The sequence below is a fragment of the Acipenser ruthenus genome, chromosome 23, assembly GCF_902713425.1.
Source record: "Acipenser ruthenus chromosome 23, fAciRut3.2 maternal haplotype, whole genome shotgun sequence".
Taxonomy (NCBI): Eukaryota; Metazoa; Chordata; class Actinopteri; order Acipenseriformes; family Acipenseridae; genus Acipenser; species Acipenser ruthenus.
Genome location: NC_081211.1, coordinates 22988212 through 23004932, shown reverse-complemented (window position 1 = coordinate 23004932; position 16721 = coordinate 22988212). Strand labels below are relative to the sequence as shown.

The following is a 16721-nucleotide window of genomic DNA, read 5'->3' as shown; positions in this document are numbered from 1 at the left end:
ATTAATTGAATAATGTATAATATTTGGTTGCTCCGGGTAATTAGAAGCGCAGGCGTTGCTTAAATGATATATTTTCTAAAAGATAATGGATCTTAATGTGGAAATTATTTGTCACACTGTCTGGTGGTAAACGTTTTTCTATTTGCATAATAGGTTTTGCATAATAGGTTTTCTACATATATTCAACTGTCAGCTGCCCCGTGTGTCCATTTAAAAAAAAAAAAAGCCGTAGCGCTAGCTTTTTAGTCAAACTACTCGAGTTGTTTGTCTTGATTAGACAGTTTGACCAATAGCGTCAATCTGAACTACCCTTTTTCTTAAGGTCTGTTAAACCAAACGCTCCTCTTGCCAGCTCACTCTGTGCCATGCGCACTCAACCGATGTCTGTCAGGTTCATGAATCAATGTTATTTTCCCCAGGATATGATGCATTTATTCATTTTATAAATGTTATTTTGAAAATGTATGTATATATGTATGTATGTATGTATATATATACACTACCGGTCAAAAGTTTTAGAACACCCCCATTTTTCCACTTTTTATTGAAATTTAAGCAGTTCAAGTCCAGTGAATAACCTGAAATGGTACAAAGGTAAGCGGTAAACTGCCAGAGGTTAAAAAAAAAGTTTAGCTTACCAAAAACTGAAAAATAATGTACATTTCAGAGTTATACAAAAAGGCCTTTTTCAGGGAACCAGTAATGGGTTAACAACTTACAGCTGTTCTGCAGCAATGGAAGTAAATTAAGCCTTGAAAGTTGATGCTAACAATTCCTACAGGTGTCCCAACTTTTGTTGATTACTTACAAACCCTCTGTCTGTATAAAAGCAGTGTTGGAACAGACTGTGTTACTACACCCTCTTAAGCATTATTTGGACAGTATTGTACTGCAGGAAGTAGTATATTGCTCTCATAATGGCGAGAAAAAGGCAATTAACAAAGGAAGACAGACAGACCATTATAACCCTTAAAAGTGTAGGTCTTTCCTTTAGAGAAATTGCAACGAAAGCCAAGGTATCAGTGAGTACAGTTTCTTACACCATCAAAAGGCACTTGGAAACTGGAGGAAACTCTGACAGGAAGAGGTCTGGCAGACCCAAAGCCACAACAGAATCAGAAGACAAGTTTCTGAGAGTCAACAGCTTGCGTGATAGGCGGCTCACAGGACAACAGCTTCAAGCACAGCTTAACACTGGTCGAAGTAAGCAAGTCTCAGTTTCAACTGTGAAGAGAACTCTGAAAACTGGAAGAAGGTCTTATGGACCGATGAATCAAAATTTGAAATCTTCGGTTCATCACGCAGGGTTTTTGTACGCCATTGAGTAGGCGAAAGGATGGTTCCTCGGTGTGTGACACCAACTGTCAAACATGGAGAAGGAAGCGTGATGGTCTGGGGCTCTTTTGCTGGATCCAGAGTCGGCGACTTGCACAGAGTGAGTGGCACCCTGAACCAAAACTGCTACCACAGCATTTTGCAGCGCCATGCAATACCCTCTGGTATACGCCTAGTTGGTCAGGGGTTCATCCTACAGCAAGATAATGACCCAAAACATACCTCCAGGCTATGTCAGAACTACCTTAGAAGAAAAGAACAAGACGGTAGGCTTCAAATCGTGGCATGGCCAGCACAGTCTCCATACTTAAACCCCATCGAGCTGGTTTGGGATGAACTGGACAGAAGGGTGAAAGCAAAGCAACCTACAAGTGCAACACATTTGTGGGAACTTTCCGAACAATATTTGATTTCCATTGTAGAAAGAATGCCACGAGTGTGTTCGGCTGTTATATCTGCAAAAGGTGGCTAAAATTTAGATTAAATTTTGTTAAACAAAACGATTCCATGATTTCTTTTTTTATCTCCAATTGTTTATTTGTTCTATGCTTTAATTTCAGAGTACACTGAGACATTAAACTGCGTAAATTTCAATAAAAACTGGAAAAATTGAGGTGTTCTAAAACTTTTGACCGGTAGTGTGTATGTGTGTGTGTGTGTGTGTGTATATATATATATATATATATATATATATATATATATATATATATATATATATATATATATATATATATATGCAATTAAGCCTATTTGATGTATGTTTCTTATATCCATAATATTAAAAACACGTTGTAAGGTAAATTCACATTATTAACTTGCTGCTGGTGTAGCCTATGCATGCGTTTTTGAAGACGCTAATGGTGGCGGTGGCACCCATCAATAAAGTATCCGAACCGTTGAGCAGTTTATGATGATGGGCCAGTGGAAACTGAACCTCGTGTTCCATTTTCGTAAATGTAAACTTGCTTATCGTGTTCGTATTAACTGTTAATTTAATATCCTGTTTAAATTGTTTGATTTCCTATAGCCCTAGTGTATATTTACCATTATGTTCCTGATATCACCCCAACTGATAATTTCCCCTTGTGTAAAGAAGTGTTGTAAATAGAAGCGCAAAACTTTTGACTGCAGTCAAACTTCTCAATATTGTAAAGGCGAAAACTGGCTGCTTTACTGCTGCTGTGGGAAATGTTCACCTAACTACAGCACTAAGAAGTGTCAGAGGTCGTGTTTAAATGCTGAACTGGAGCCCTGGTTATTCAACAGCGCTACAGAGAGATGTAATATAGCAAATGTATTTGATCTTCTAGTTTATATTTATGAATTATTAAAACCGTTTAAGCTTGCCATTAAAAGCGGAATCGAATAGCCTAACAGCTCCTTTAATAAACGCGGAGACTCACATTGATGTTACATTGCGCATATGCTTTGTTAACTCCAAAACGAATACAAAAGTCCACCTGTACAGAGTATAGCCTAAGGTGAGCGTGTATGCTTGGAGACAGAGAAGTTCAAACACTTTATATTTACCTCCCCCAAATGCAAATACAGTGTACAGCACCTGCAGCGGTTTCCCCCCCTTGACTGCTCCGCTCACGGTCTGTAAAGCATGCCGTATTTGGCGGAGTGTGTCTTGCTGGATTCTGCAGTCGCCACTGTAACATCATTCAAGTTAATGAATGTGGATGATCACTGCAAGACCAGTCACGCCAAAGCTCCTCGTGTTAAACATAATGTGATCGCACTGAGTGAAGCATTCGATTACTGGCACTGGGCATGGTCAGCGCATAATTAGAAGGGACGTTCTGAAGCAAGTATAGCGGACCTGCTACACGCACACACTCACACACACGCACGACCGTCGGAGACAGAAGACAACCCTATGTGCTTCACTCATATTGCCACTGAGTAGACCACTTGTAGAGAAAAGCATACGTCTTTTCTGTTATTAACAGGTTATCTTGAAAAGTATCGTTCAGTTTTGCAGTATATTTTAATTCAATTTAAAAACTGACACTGTGGACTGGACGAACAAAACTGAGTACAACTGAACAGCGCCTTCCTTGGACTCGTAAGGAGTATTTTGGATATAACGCAGCGGTACAGTGGTGTTTAATTGGCGCTCTGGAATAATGGATTCGTAAAATAATAATAATTATAATTATAATAATAAAAGACAGTGTTAGGTGATGGGAAACTTCTTCAGACATTTCCCGGGATTGGATCAGTGTTCTCTCAACAGCTTTATCATGATCTTTTGGGGATTTGTGTTTCATGTATGTATTTCTGGTAAGTATTGTTCTTTATGTAGTTGTATTTTTTAAACTGACGCGAATCGCAAAATATATGCTACGCCATGTGATTTGTCATGGAGCGATATTATTGTATTTGCTTATGATGAATACCTGTCTCTGGTTACAATTCAAGTTTCGGAATTAATAACAGTGTAAGAGCGATCATTATTGTTTCCGTCGCTATGCTATTCTGTTGTTAGGAAAGCGGCTTGTTCATTGTGGTGTTATTTTGTTGCGTTTGGAAAGTATAAATGTGACTTTTTGACTTCAAGTAAAATCCAGTGAAAGTGCATTTCAGTGTTGGACTGCATGTGAGGAGCACACGGTGTCGTTTTACTGTATTGCACATTTTTATCTAACAACCAGACTGACCTTATTTTTAATGTTGGTCTTAATTTACAGGAAGTGTTAATGCGTGTACATTTGGTAATATAGTCTGGAACGATCCCACGGGACATTCCAGTCAATTCTGTACACGCGGACACACTTTCACTGTATCAAAAAAGGCACGGCAAATAACTGGGGTAAAGATGAACAAAAATAGCATATAGACTATTTGTGCACGCCAAGGGTTTTAATGGGTTTTAATTATAGTTAAGTGTATTTTTTTTAGTGTATGCTGTTTTGTAGACAATTGAAAAAAGTATACTGCTTCTACTACTACTACTACTACTACTACTACTACTAATAATAATAATAATAATAATAATAATAATAATAATAATAGTAATAATAATAATAATAATAATAATAATAATAATAATAATAATAATGGAGAATAAAACAAAACAGCTCTTACACCCCAAAATATACTGTAACATTACTGCAATATATTAAAGTATTCAGGACACAGTGTATGTGATGCGCTAAAATAAATACATTACAAAACATTAGTTATTAGCATTTAAAGCACTGCATTTAAAACTGTGTGAACACTACCTGCAATACTACTTTCCTCCACACGGGGGAGTACAGTAGAATCTCTACGTGCTTGATTTGTATCCATATGAACGATATGCATGTGTATGCAGATGGAAGATACACTGTAGATATGGTTTAATCAAAAGTCGTTCTAGGGCCACTATGGGCTACCAGGATGGCACTGATTTGATTGTAAATCTTCTGGAGAAATATGTGCCAATTCCTCAAAGCAAAATCTACTTGGAGCCACTACTTTTGAGATTCTTCCTGGTGTGAAGCACCTGCCTAGCAGTCTGTCAGATCTACTGTCTTGCCCATAACTGAGTCTACTTTACACCACACCATTATCGGCATATACAAAAAATGTGTGGTACATATGACGCTTTTGTGTGGATTCAGGTGTGTGTACCTTAATACTGACACATCAGAAATCTATTATTCCTGTTCAGCAATAGAAAGTCTGGTAGGTAGCTGACCATGTCAGGAAGGCAGGAGTACCAAACCAATCAGATTAACTACCTAAGACCTCTAATCATGGCAACCTCTCTGCCATGGCCTTGGAGCATTGCGTTCTAGAACTATTGACAAGGAATGAAAGAACAGTTAGGCTTCGTCATTCTAAAATAAGCAATGAGGAATACAAGCTTTCTGATACTAAAGAAAGCGCACACTGTCACAGCTTACTGCACGAGCTGTAAAAAGTGGGAAGTAGCGTGCAAACAGTTAGGAGCCCTGTAAACAGCTTTACACCCAAAATTGAGCTTCTGGAGTAATCTATAAATCCTATTTTAACACATGAAATAATTATGTGTTGGAAGTAATCTTCTCGTTCTCATACTCAAATTTTTACCACACTAGCCAGAACTGATTGCACTGAGCAATTAGTTTGCAATTAACTTGTATTCGTTAACATGTATTATAGTTATAGCAAACAACCAACTAAGGAGTATTTAGGATCCCTTTAAATGAATAATAAATCAAAGCACAGTGAAATCATGATTCGTACGGTAAATCAATTATGGTCATCAGAGCATGGTATAAGCATAGTAAAAAAAAAAAAGCATTGTGTCTTCATTAAAATGGAATGTAAACTTCTGCCCCGAATCATTACTGTTTTTATTTGCTTAGTGAGTCACTTCTGTTTGATTTCAGCATCCTGAAGCTCTTGATGTAGTCTCTAAATATTGCAGTTGTCTTCAAACGCCCAAATGTTCTTGGAATACAACTAACCCTTTACTCAAACAGAGCTCCATGCTGTAATCCCTGTGGTGGAGGAGCTTGCAGCATTAACCCCTGAAGTGCTGTGTTTTAAGCTGATAAAGCCTCAGGTTTGCATCATGAGCTCTTGGGGATTATGCTGCAAATCCTGAGTGTTTAAGAAATCGATATCCCACGTTAAGATTCCACATATGACAGGTATGCAGATAGTCATTTTCTGAAGGTTTATACATTAGCGATGATCGCGGATGACAGTGAGAATCCTCTCTTCAGACAGTTCTTCATTGATTTCTGCCTCTCTAATGTCTGCAATGCTTGTAGGGGCTTTTTGGGATTTATAATTGGTCAGGTTGAAGCATGATGGCCATAACATAAAAGCATCTTAAAATCGCATGCCACTTTATAGAACCTAGAGTGTTTTAATTGAGGTAATTGGAAACTGAAGCCCACAATGACATTCCTCTGGAGGCGCAAGTACTACAGTAAGTTAAAACACCCTCAGTGTCTCCAGCTTTGTAAAAGGCAGTAGTCTCACAGGTAGCATCCAAAGAGGTGGGGACTGTTTCAAGCTGTCCGGCTGCCTCACGTTCTTGCATTCACTGGTTTGTAGTTACCTGCGTCAAACAGGCATCTGTCACCTTCAAACACTGCCAGAAGCGGCCTTGAGACACCATCATGGTTAGATTGTGTGGTGTTGACACAATGCAGCCTGCAGATACTGCCGTAGCCATAATAATACTGCAGATCCTCAGATCTTTCCTAAGGAAAGAGATTAGTGGTTTGATTTTATTTTATTATTCTAGCCTACTGTTGAATAACGTGGCGTTTGGTTTACGAAGGTACAGTTGCCATATGTTTTATGTCTTGCTTTGGCAAGCAACTCAGCTGGGTCATGCTGCAGAACACAATGACACACCTAATCTCATTGCCTTAAAAAAAATGCTGAATCACTTTTGTCCCACAAAAAAAAAAAAACTTCAGAAATGTATGTAAAAAAAAAACGTTTTTCAAAATAGGTTGCTATAGAAACCAACACATTTGACATTCGCTAAACCTTCAAAATGTTCTCCAAATCCTTCCCAATAGAAAGCTATTGATTTGAGAGTTGTACTGAAAAATATTTCCATTTGCAGATACAGGAAGATAGAGCAATGTGACTTATTTAGTAGAGCCACAAGCAAGATACCGCTGTGGGTCAAACAGACCATAAATTAGAATAGTTCATCATATTCTATGGTTTCATCTTTTCTAAGGAGAGTGATCCCTTTGTTTATGTGTAACCTTTCTGTGAACGGATTTACCTAAGAGAGAGCGAGTGGGGATCTATACACCTCCAGTGTGACTTTGTATGCATTGATAGCTACCAGGTTTGCATCAAACATTTCCACAGAATTCTCTTGTTACAGGAGAAAAATACTTTGCATTTAGCTATCTTTCAAGCATTTCCTTTTTTTTTAAATTGGGGTAGTTTTAGAACAGAGAGACTTTTTTTTCTGTAGATATTTGAATTTAAGATGCTGCTTCATATTGCTAAATACTGAATATATAACTATGGGCATATAAAATGTAATGTCAAGGAACATGCTAGATGGCTCAACATCGGAGCATAGCAATAGCAATGTCTGCAGTTTAACTTCACTGTAACTATCATAGTGCAGACTAATGCATCTTCCTCACTAATTACACAATCAGCTGTGCAGTCCCGGTACTGTGTTCTAGTCTTATGCTGAAAGACAGCGGTAATTCATAAATAGTTAAACCCCAACTGAACAAAGTGATGGTGATTTTCATTTGTCCAGCTGCAATATCCAGAAGCATCTTATAAAAGTGTGCATTAATAATGTATGGAAAGTGGGATATATTATAGGAAGTATGCTCTCTGGGCCAGCTAATTAAATGTGCATTAGTTTTCTGGACACAGTACAAAATAATTGTTTAAATGCCACTTAAAGGCATAGTGCTGGAGATAATGTAATGTCCCTTTCATTGACATGTCCCACAGCATGTATTAAGTGGAGTCCAAGAAGGAAATAATGACCCTTATAAAAGTTTCCCATAGGAAAAACATAGCAAAGTGTAATAAAGCACAGTGAAAGCATGATAAAGCACAGAGCGGTATGATAAAGCAAATTAAAAAAACAATGGCAAACCAGGATAAACTGTAGTAAATGCATGGTATAACTGTGGGAAAAGCATGGTATAAAGCGAAGTGCAAAAAATACTGGGAACAGTGAAAATGATACCTGCATAAAGCTGACAAATAGTAAAATCTTTAACTGTTTTGTTTGACACATTTCTGTCCGCCTCTCACCCCGACCCCTAGGCAGCCTGCAGGCGGGTCACAATGGGTTCCATCACGACTGCGTGGAGGCAGAGCGGCTCTGTGTGTCTGATAGCATGTGCAACAGCAGTTACCGGGTGCTGGAGTACTGCGCGGCTGAGGAGGCAGTCTCTCCCCTCGGCCCGGAGGCCAGGAAGGAGTGCGTGACTGCCGAGGCCGCTCTGGCCCAAAGTCCCCTGCTTCGTTGTAAATGTCACCGTGGAAACAGGAGGGAGGAGCACTGCCTCACAGTGTACTGGACAGTCCGCTTCTCAAACAGTAAGGCTCGCACCCTCGTTTGCATTGACGTCTTTATGGGGAAATAATCCCTCTGCAAGAAGTATAGTTACTGTGTAGTTACTATGGTAACGTCTTTTGTAAGTACACTGTAATAAGCATGTAGTTATTCTTGTGTAATTACATGTGTAATTCTTGCTTCTAAAATCAATAATCTAAATGGTAATACATAGCATTATCTACTGTAGATAGCTATAAAAAAGTGATGTGAGAAACTTTAAAAGCACTCATTCATAAGATATTTAGCAGTATCGGTACTGAAGGAAGATTTTGAACGGGTCTTTTGCCAGAGTATATCGTGTTATAAGGAACACAGCAGGGTGTGGTCAAGAGCAATTGGACTGTTGGCTCTCACATTCCACCTGTTCAGCAGGAGAAGACTGTCCTGTGTGGGTCTTGTTCTTATCAGGGCAGGCTCATGGAGCAAAAGCCTGTGTGTTCAAGCTTGTCAGGCCCGAGGCATCTACTTAAACACAGTCGTTATTAAATCTATGCTTATACGTACATAAAGGTAATTCACAGTTACTTGGTGTTAAGTGCCTTGTACATTTTCGATGGGCATGGATTTGCTAGAGAACCTGGTATATATATAGCCCTGTTCTCATATAGGACAAGGTTATAGACTTCATCCAACTTCCACTAGCATTTACCAACAGATCCACAACAGTACAATACCTTTCTTGTGTGATTTATTGAACACATTCTGTATTGTGGATTGGTCAGCGTGCTAAATCCCCTGTGTTTCTGTTCCCAGGTTATTATGAGTTGGAGTCCTCTCCCTATGAAGATCTAGAAACAGACCAGATGTGGGCCATTCAGAACTCCAGACTAGCAGCAATTGTTTCAGGTAAGAAAGAAAAACAGTCTTGCCACTACCAGAAACAACATGCCTGCCCACAGGCTGGATGAAAACTGATATTAGTATATGTTAATACAGTTAATGAGCAGATGTAGGGATCAGAAGTCGACGTTGGTAATTAGCCTGTAACTCCCAGCCCTACCTAAGCCTTGGGCTAACAGGAGAGGCTGCAGACTAATGAACCAGCTACTTGTTTTAGATCTCAAGGACAATGGTCACAGGTTTACACAAAAGAGCCTGTATGAGACAGATTGAGATCCTAATAAGGATATCCGTTACCTTTCTATGGTCCACTGGCTTGGGAATCAAACAACTGCTCCCAGTGTGTGTGAGCGTGGACTGTGAACCCAGTCCTCTGCCAGTTAGCCATTAGGAAGAGCCTCCAGCTATCAGCCACTTTCGGTGCCAAAAATCAGCAGCTCAGTCACCACACTAGATGTGACTATCCTTCTTCAGAGGCCTGCGATGACCTGCCTCAGGTCACAAGGCATACAGTCATGTTCAATGTCAGGTTAAAAAGCGAGATCTTTCCTTGCTTTAAAATACAGTCAAGTACACCATGCAACCCTCTTCTTCTCATTTTGTTACATTAATAAAAGACTGGAGTAAAGTCTTTGAGAACACTCAGGGCTCTTGCTCGTTTAGAGCCTGACTGTCCCCTGCTCTTTTCTCAGGCTCCAGTATTGTGACGGAATGGGATAACCCGTGTCTGGAGGCTGCACAGGCCTGCGGTCTGTATGAGAAGTGTGGAAACCTGCGTTCTGAGTACGTGCTGGCCTGCACCAAGCGGGTCAGCGGCACTGACACCTGCAACCGGCAGAAGTGTCACAAAGCTCTCCGGCGCTTCCTGGACCGCGTGCCCGAGGAGTACAGCTTTGCCGTTCTCTTCTGCCAGTGCAGCAACGCCCTGTGTGGAGAGCGCCGCCGCATGGCCATCGTGCCCTCCTGCTCCTTCGAGGAGAAGGAGAAACCCAACTGTCTCTACCTGCAGCAGATCTGCTTGAAGGACGAGCTGTGCAAGTGAGTGCTGTTTCATTTGGGGTAGCAAGTGTGGGAAGCAAGAGGGTCAGTGCTTGAACTGTTTTAAACAAATCACCTGGATCGACATGCAAACAGCAAACTTGTTAAATTTGCAGACAGCACAAAATTGAAATGGACCTTGCAGATGTTGCAGATTCAGCTCTAACAGTGTCTCAGTAATATTAAAAACACATGTGTTCTGTTATGTAGCCAAGTGTGGAGGGAGCTGAGAGAAGCTGTCTCTGTCTTGTTCACATTAGCTGGGTCCTGTTTCACCACAGTTTCACAGCCAAAGCTGAGTTTTATAGTGTTAATGACAGTATTGTTCTTTCCTTCTCTTATCCCAGGTCCAGGCTGGCTGATTTTCATTCCAAATGTCAGCCGTCCCCAATCTCCACAACAGGCTGTCTGAGAGAGAACGGAGCCGCCTGTCTCAAGTCTTACTCAGGACTGATCGGTAAAAGACTTCTCAGTGTTCTGTCTTTAATTCCCTTCGAAAGGTTTTCTGTGGTACACCATCACAAAAGCACAGCCTGGTATAGGAAAGCATGGTAAAGCAGCAACAACAAATGCAAGTAAATGTATGGTTCTGTAAGCATGGCCACCACACTCTCACACACAGGTGCTCACCCACATACCCATGCACCCATGTGCCGAGCCTCTGCTGTGTCACAATGTAAGGTTCACCTCCTTCAGTTAGCTTTGTTTAGTTTAGTTTTCTGTTGCTTTACACTCTAGAGCAGGGGCACTTCTATCTCCTCCATTCTATTCCATTGCAAGGGTGCGTTAAGTAACTGTGCTGCTCTAAGAGCGCACATGTTTCCTTTGTTAATAATACAATTGTTGATGCTGACTCATTGGGGTTGTTTTAGACCCGACTTGACAGAGTTTTGGGATCGATCACCTACTACTAACCAAACAAGCAGTGATAGGCCGAATGGCTTCCCCTTGATCAGAAACGTTCTTATGTTCTTTTATGTTCCGGATTATTTCATTGATGAAATATTTAAGTAACAGATTGGAAAAAGCTTCTACAGTGAAACAGAATGGAAGAGTCTCTTGTGCCCCCCTTCTTCTGTGTGGTGCACTGCTGTCGTTGGTAGCTAACAACTGTGGTTCTGGGCTCTAATATTGACCCATAATTTAATTGGACAGGCAAGAAAGGAAAAAAAAGACTCTTGTTAGGTATACTTGGAAAGCCCAACATGATAAATGCTGGAGCATGTTTGAAGGTAAAACGTTTGTTTGTTATTTTTTATTTTCATTTTGGCAGCTTCATCCAAACACGACTTTTGCTTTTGGACTGACTTCAGTCTGTCCCAATTAAGACCCAACTGTTGATCCATCTGTCTAAACGGCAAACAACCAAAGTGCAGCAGAGCAGAAGGGCTTCTGGGATTGCTGTGTCTGCCAGTTCTGCCTTCCTGCAGAGAAAGCTGTTGGAAATTTAAAAAAATCTGTTTAACGAGATGTATGCCTTTTGGAGATTTAATACAAATTCCACATCCAATGGTATTTGTCTCATTTTACGTTTTTACACTGGGATTTACAGAGAAGTTTAGAATATTGCTGCTATTCTACTATTAGAACCAATGTAACTGGGGAATTTAAGTAATAATCATGTTATTTCTATGATAGTCTGTTTATGGCAGTATTTAAAACTGCTACACAATTATAGTTGTACATGCATTGACAATTGGTTCTGTCTATCAAGGAATATAAGGGCAATGCTTTTTTATCTACTTGTGAAAAAAGGCTAATTAAACTGGACCACTGCTGTCACAGATGCAAGGTGTAAACATCACTCAGACGGGCTGGTGCTGGTGTTGGCAATGCAATCTGTTATCTGTCTTTTGACAACATCTGTTTATGTTAGCAGGGGAAATTCCAAATTTATCAGCTATTGTCAGTTAATGGCACGCAATTCACAATGTGATTGGCTAATTACCTGCAGGAGACTTCACCAGAAGTAGCTAGCAGCAATATACCAGCGCCCCACATCTATTTTAAGGAAGAAAGTACAGTTTGGTCCCACAGATGGAAAAATACAAATGCTTATTCCAGATCTGTATAATAGCATAAACACCATCAGCAGTGTGTTCAACATATAATCTATAATGCTCTGTGTCGTAGCTTGTGTCTGTCTGGTGAAATCTGAAGCCACTTCAAAACACAGTCAGCTTCTGCTCAAGACCTGGTGCTGAAGGCTTTGCAGATTGATAACAATGTATTGCTGCTGGGTGGATCTGGCCAGGGAAATATGTGAGCAATAAGGTTTTGATGAAGGAATGAACTGTTTCTCCCGTTTCTCTCCCAGGAACCATCATGACCCCAAACTACCAGAGCAACAGCAGCTCTGAGGTGTCTCAGTGGTGCTCCTGTGAGGGGAGTGGCAACAAGCAGCAGGAGTGTGACAAGATCCTTACGATGTTCACCCAGAACATCTGCCTTGGTGAGCAGCGCATTATAACAGCAACAGCAAGTCCCATGTCTGTAGCACCCATATCCAATCTCTCGAGTAAACCAGAGTGAACAGCATGCATCGTCCATGTATGTCTTCTCCATTCTCTCGAGTAAACCAGAGTGAACAGCATGCATCGTCCATGTATGTCTTCTCCATTCTCTCGAGTAAACCAGAGTGAACAGCATGCATCGTCCATGTATGTCTTCTCCATTCACCTGCCGCAAAGCAGCCATGTATAAAAATATGTCATATTAAAAGACATACAGCTACCATTTCAAGAGATGTTTACCCCTTCCCCCTTTACTTTTTTAAAATTTGATTTGCAATCATTCTAACTGGTTAAGTTTTGTTGCTTGAATATTGATTTTGTGAAATCTTGTGATACTTTACCACGACTGAAGGCAGTCAGTCAAAGCAACATACAAAAATGATCAAAACCCTCAATACTAGAGCAACAGAACTCTGAAACATTTAGCATTCTAAACATCGTAGAAAAGCGTTATTTCTAGACCTTTGTTTTGAATAGGCTTTTAAAGTATATGAGAAATCCCCAATATGTTTTCTCTTGTTTGGTGTGCAGTGAATTCCATTGGCGCTCTGACCAGCACAGCTCAATACGCACTAGAGGGCACCCAGCCCTCGGTGAGACCCTCTCAGCACTACCAGCACGATGATGGCAACGCTATAGTCGAGATAGGAAAGGTACATGTCAACACATATCACATGACTTCAGAAGGCAGGGGGGGACTATGGAATGAGTGTAGGGCGAAGGAAGGGGGTTTGATGGTTGGAGTTTAATGGAATAAAATAAACTGGCAAGACTTGCCATTGGGGGATGATTTTCAGTGTAAATTACTTCATAGTTTCAAAATGAGGAAAAAAAACACACCTGTTAAAGTTACAGAACTAGAAATGAAGTACGTTGGTTATTGTGCAATTTGTGATGTAAAGGTTAAGGTTTAATGGTTATTTTACCATTGGAATATAAAGCTCTATGAGTGTACTAGTCAGGCTCATTCCTGTGGTTGCAACTACTGGATGATCGCCACACGTAACAGCAGTTTGAAGGTTTGGGAAACATTGTTTCTTGTCAAGCGCTTTTCTTGCTGACAAGTTTCCCACAGATGCTGCTGCTCCACCTTTCTGAAAAGGCGCGAGGAAAGGATTTGCCTGCAGGCCAGCAAGCGGCACGGCATCAATCAGGCACCATTAATATTCATGCCCATCTGTCTTGCCCGTAGGTAGACAAGAGTGAAGGCAACCAGGAAAGCTTTGAAGGAATTCAGCTTATTTCGGAGAAAGCCACGGCGTCTAACGTCCAGTCAGGAGCGGGGCAGCTCTGGCTGTCAGGAACGCTGGTTCTTTGCACTTTGCTGCTCCAGGGAGCTCTCCTGCTCCTGTGGCTGTGAAGAGGAGGAGCCAGAAAATGGACCCAACCCTTACAAATAAGAACATTCTGCACTTTTCAGAATCGGGGAATTCTTCTCCCAGCCCCTCCCCCCTTCCTGCCTTCCTCCTCCAACCACATTGGCACAGCAACACTTTAAAATAGTGGTTGCAAATCCACAGGAATGCCATTGGATTAGCTGTTATGCCAATGGCAATCCATTGAAATCAATGCAATTGTGTGGCCTTTGTTTTATCACATGGCTCCAACAAAATAATCAACCAAAATAAATGTAATTTCACAAATAAACCTGATCTACAGTGTGGAGTATGGCCCACTGTGTTGTAATCATGGTAGAAATGGTTGTGTGTGTTGTTTTATATTTTTTTCAGGGGGTCCCCTTACAAGTTTAAAAAGTAAGAAAGTAAAAACAGTAACCGTTGCAGTACAGAACAGAGCCGGCAGTCTTTGTGAGCTGCTTGCTGGAGCCATCGGAAGGTTAAAAAGCAGATCAATTGTGAGGCTGTCAAACATCATCATAATGGGTTTCTTCCTGGTGATAGAGCAGATGTAAGAGACTGGTTTCCAAGATGAATGATGGGTTACTTTGAATGTTCCCTACCTCCTGGAAGAGCTACCATTATATTTCATTTGCTTACATTATATTAAACTAAAGGACAGCTTGCAGCTGCTGAATTTGTGTTTCAAGGCAGAATTTAGTTGTGTGATTATTACACATGTTCAGACCTTTACCATTTTGATTATCCGTACTGTTTTTGTTGTTAAAAGGACATCTTGTCAATGACTACCAGGGACTATATAATCATGCAGCATCCTCCTGCCAGTAAATACATTGAAGTGCTGTGCATTTACTGCCCCGTGTTAAAAGAGGGACGGTTGTTGCAGCTATGCCTTTCATCCTCACCCGATTAGACGGTTTAGCCAAACAAATTCAGCAGTGCAATGAGTTTCTTTACAGTTTTGCTTGTGATCAGCAGCAAATCAGAGAGGTGTTTTTCCTGCAATATAATACATAGCAGTATATGTACTCAATGTATCCACCCCCCTACTTTCCCTTTGTAGTTCCCCTACAGATTATTGCAGAAGCACATGCCAGCCGTTCATACTGATATTGCTAAACAGGTGATGTATGGTCCTGCAGGTACTGTACCCATATTCTCTAATGAAGCAAATCAACGTGTTTGTGTAAGAGAATGAGGTTTCGGAATGTGCTGAACTAAAAGGTATTGCGTAGGGTGCTGAAGAAATGATGCATTAAATTAATGCACAAGTGTATTGAGACTGGTTAGAAAGACTTTTATGGAAATGGATAGTGTTGTTTTTAGGTTTTAAAAAAAAAAAGTTGCATGCACAAGCTTGTGAAGTCCCCACTTCTGCATTTCTTGCAATTGTGCTTTGGGTCTGTAAATTTGTAATCTAATTTAAACTGTATCCGCGACACCTTTCCAAACTCTATGTTGTACTCAGACAATTGCTGTATTTTTGTAAATATACTGCATATATCCCGCTAACATTTTAATGTAACAATAAGCTAAATTTGGAACAGGCTAATGAAAAGGAGTATTCTGCTCTTTTAGTTTCTCTTTGTTGTTAAGTACTTGCATTTAGATTGTGTCTGTTTTGTTTTATAAGTGTAGGAAATAACACCATCAATAAAAATAAACTACATTTATTTATCCATTGAGTATTCCTTTATTGAATGAGAATATTTGATTGTAAATCAAATGTATCTCTCTGTCTCTCTCTTTCTCTCGTCTGTCTGTTTTTTTGTTTTGATTGGTATAGTAATTGTTGTTCAGTATTGTGCAAACCGTGCAAAACTAATTAACTGCATGAAGGCTGCTGTCATCATAATTTAGTCATGGAAACACATACAGCATAAAGTCCAATTTGCAACATATTCTGTTTTTCATTCAGGTATTTATTTGTGTTCCTTAATCTGTTTCTTCTCTTTGAACAAACACAAGCCTATAGGAAACCTATGCTGGCAATTTCCACAAAGCCCAGTTTTGATCATAGTGGAATTAACATTGGGTTAAGAAAACTAACACCTATGTACTAATTCACTGCCCCGAGTAGTGTTGGGAATGCTGGTACGAAAAAAATCTGATTCCCATGCAGAGATGAAAGGGACATTAAAGAAAAGTGCACTAATTGAACTTCTCTGACTAATGATAATGATGTTGAAGAGGGCAGCTCCACCGGGCACAGTGAGTGATAGAACATGCATGTATGATGTGCAGATGTTTCAAACAAAGGAAACAGGTACAGTAGGTGCATCATGCTTCAGTTTACCTCCTTGCCCAGACCTGCTAACATGCCGGAATAAAAACAACAATGCAACTACCTACCTGCATGTTTAATAGAAATAAAAAGCACCTTGATAAATAGTTCTTGCACTGAAGGATTATTGTCTTACAAAAGAAACCTTGCAAATAAAAGAAGAGGAGGAGAATTGTGTTGTAGTGATGAAAAATATATTATAAACGTTGTTTTTAAAGTGCAGAGTGCAATGCACTGCATATCAACCATCATTGTTTTTAACCCCTTAACCTCCAGTGTTTTTCAATCATAATCTGTATCTG

The 16721-nt window shown here is 40.2% G+C and overlaps 1 protein-coding gene across 1 annotated transcript; it reads left to right on the top strand.

The window, feature by feature from the left end:
- The first annotated feature begins 2993 nt into the window (after positions 1 to 2993).
- On the top strand, positions 2994 to 15808 carry LOC117412888 (GDNF family receptor alpha-4-like). Its single transcript, XM_034927115.2, has 8 exons — positions 2994 to 3624; positions 8092 to 8367; positions 9140 to 9232; positions 9919 to 10264; positions 10612 to 10721; positions 12582 to 12716; positions 13309 to 13430; positions 13970 to 15808. The coding sequence occupies exons 1-8, from the start codon at positions 3525 to 3527 to the stop codon at positions 14135 to 14137; spliced, it is 1350 nt and encodes a 449-aa protein (XP_034783006.2). The 5' UTR covers positions 2994 to 3524; the 3' UTR covers positions 14138 to 15808.
- The last annotated feature ends 913 nt before the right edge of the window (positions 15809 to 16721 follow it).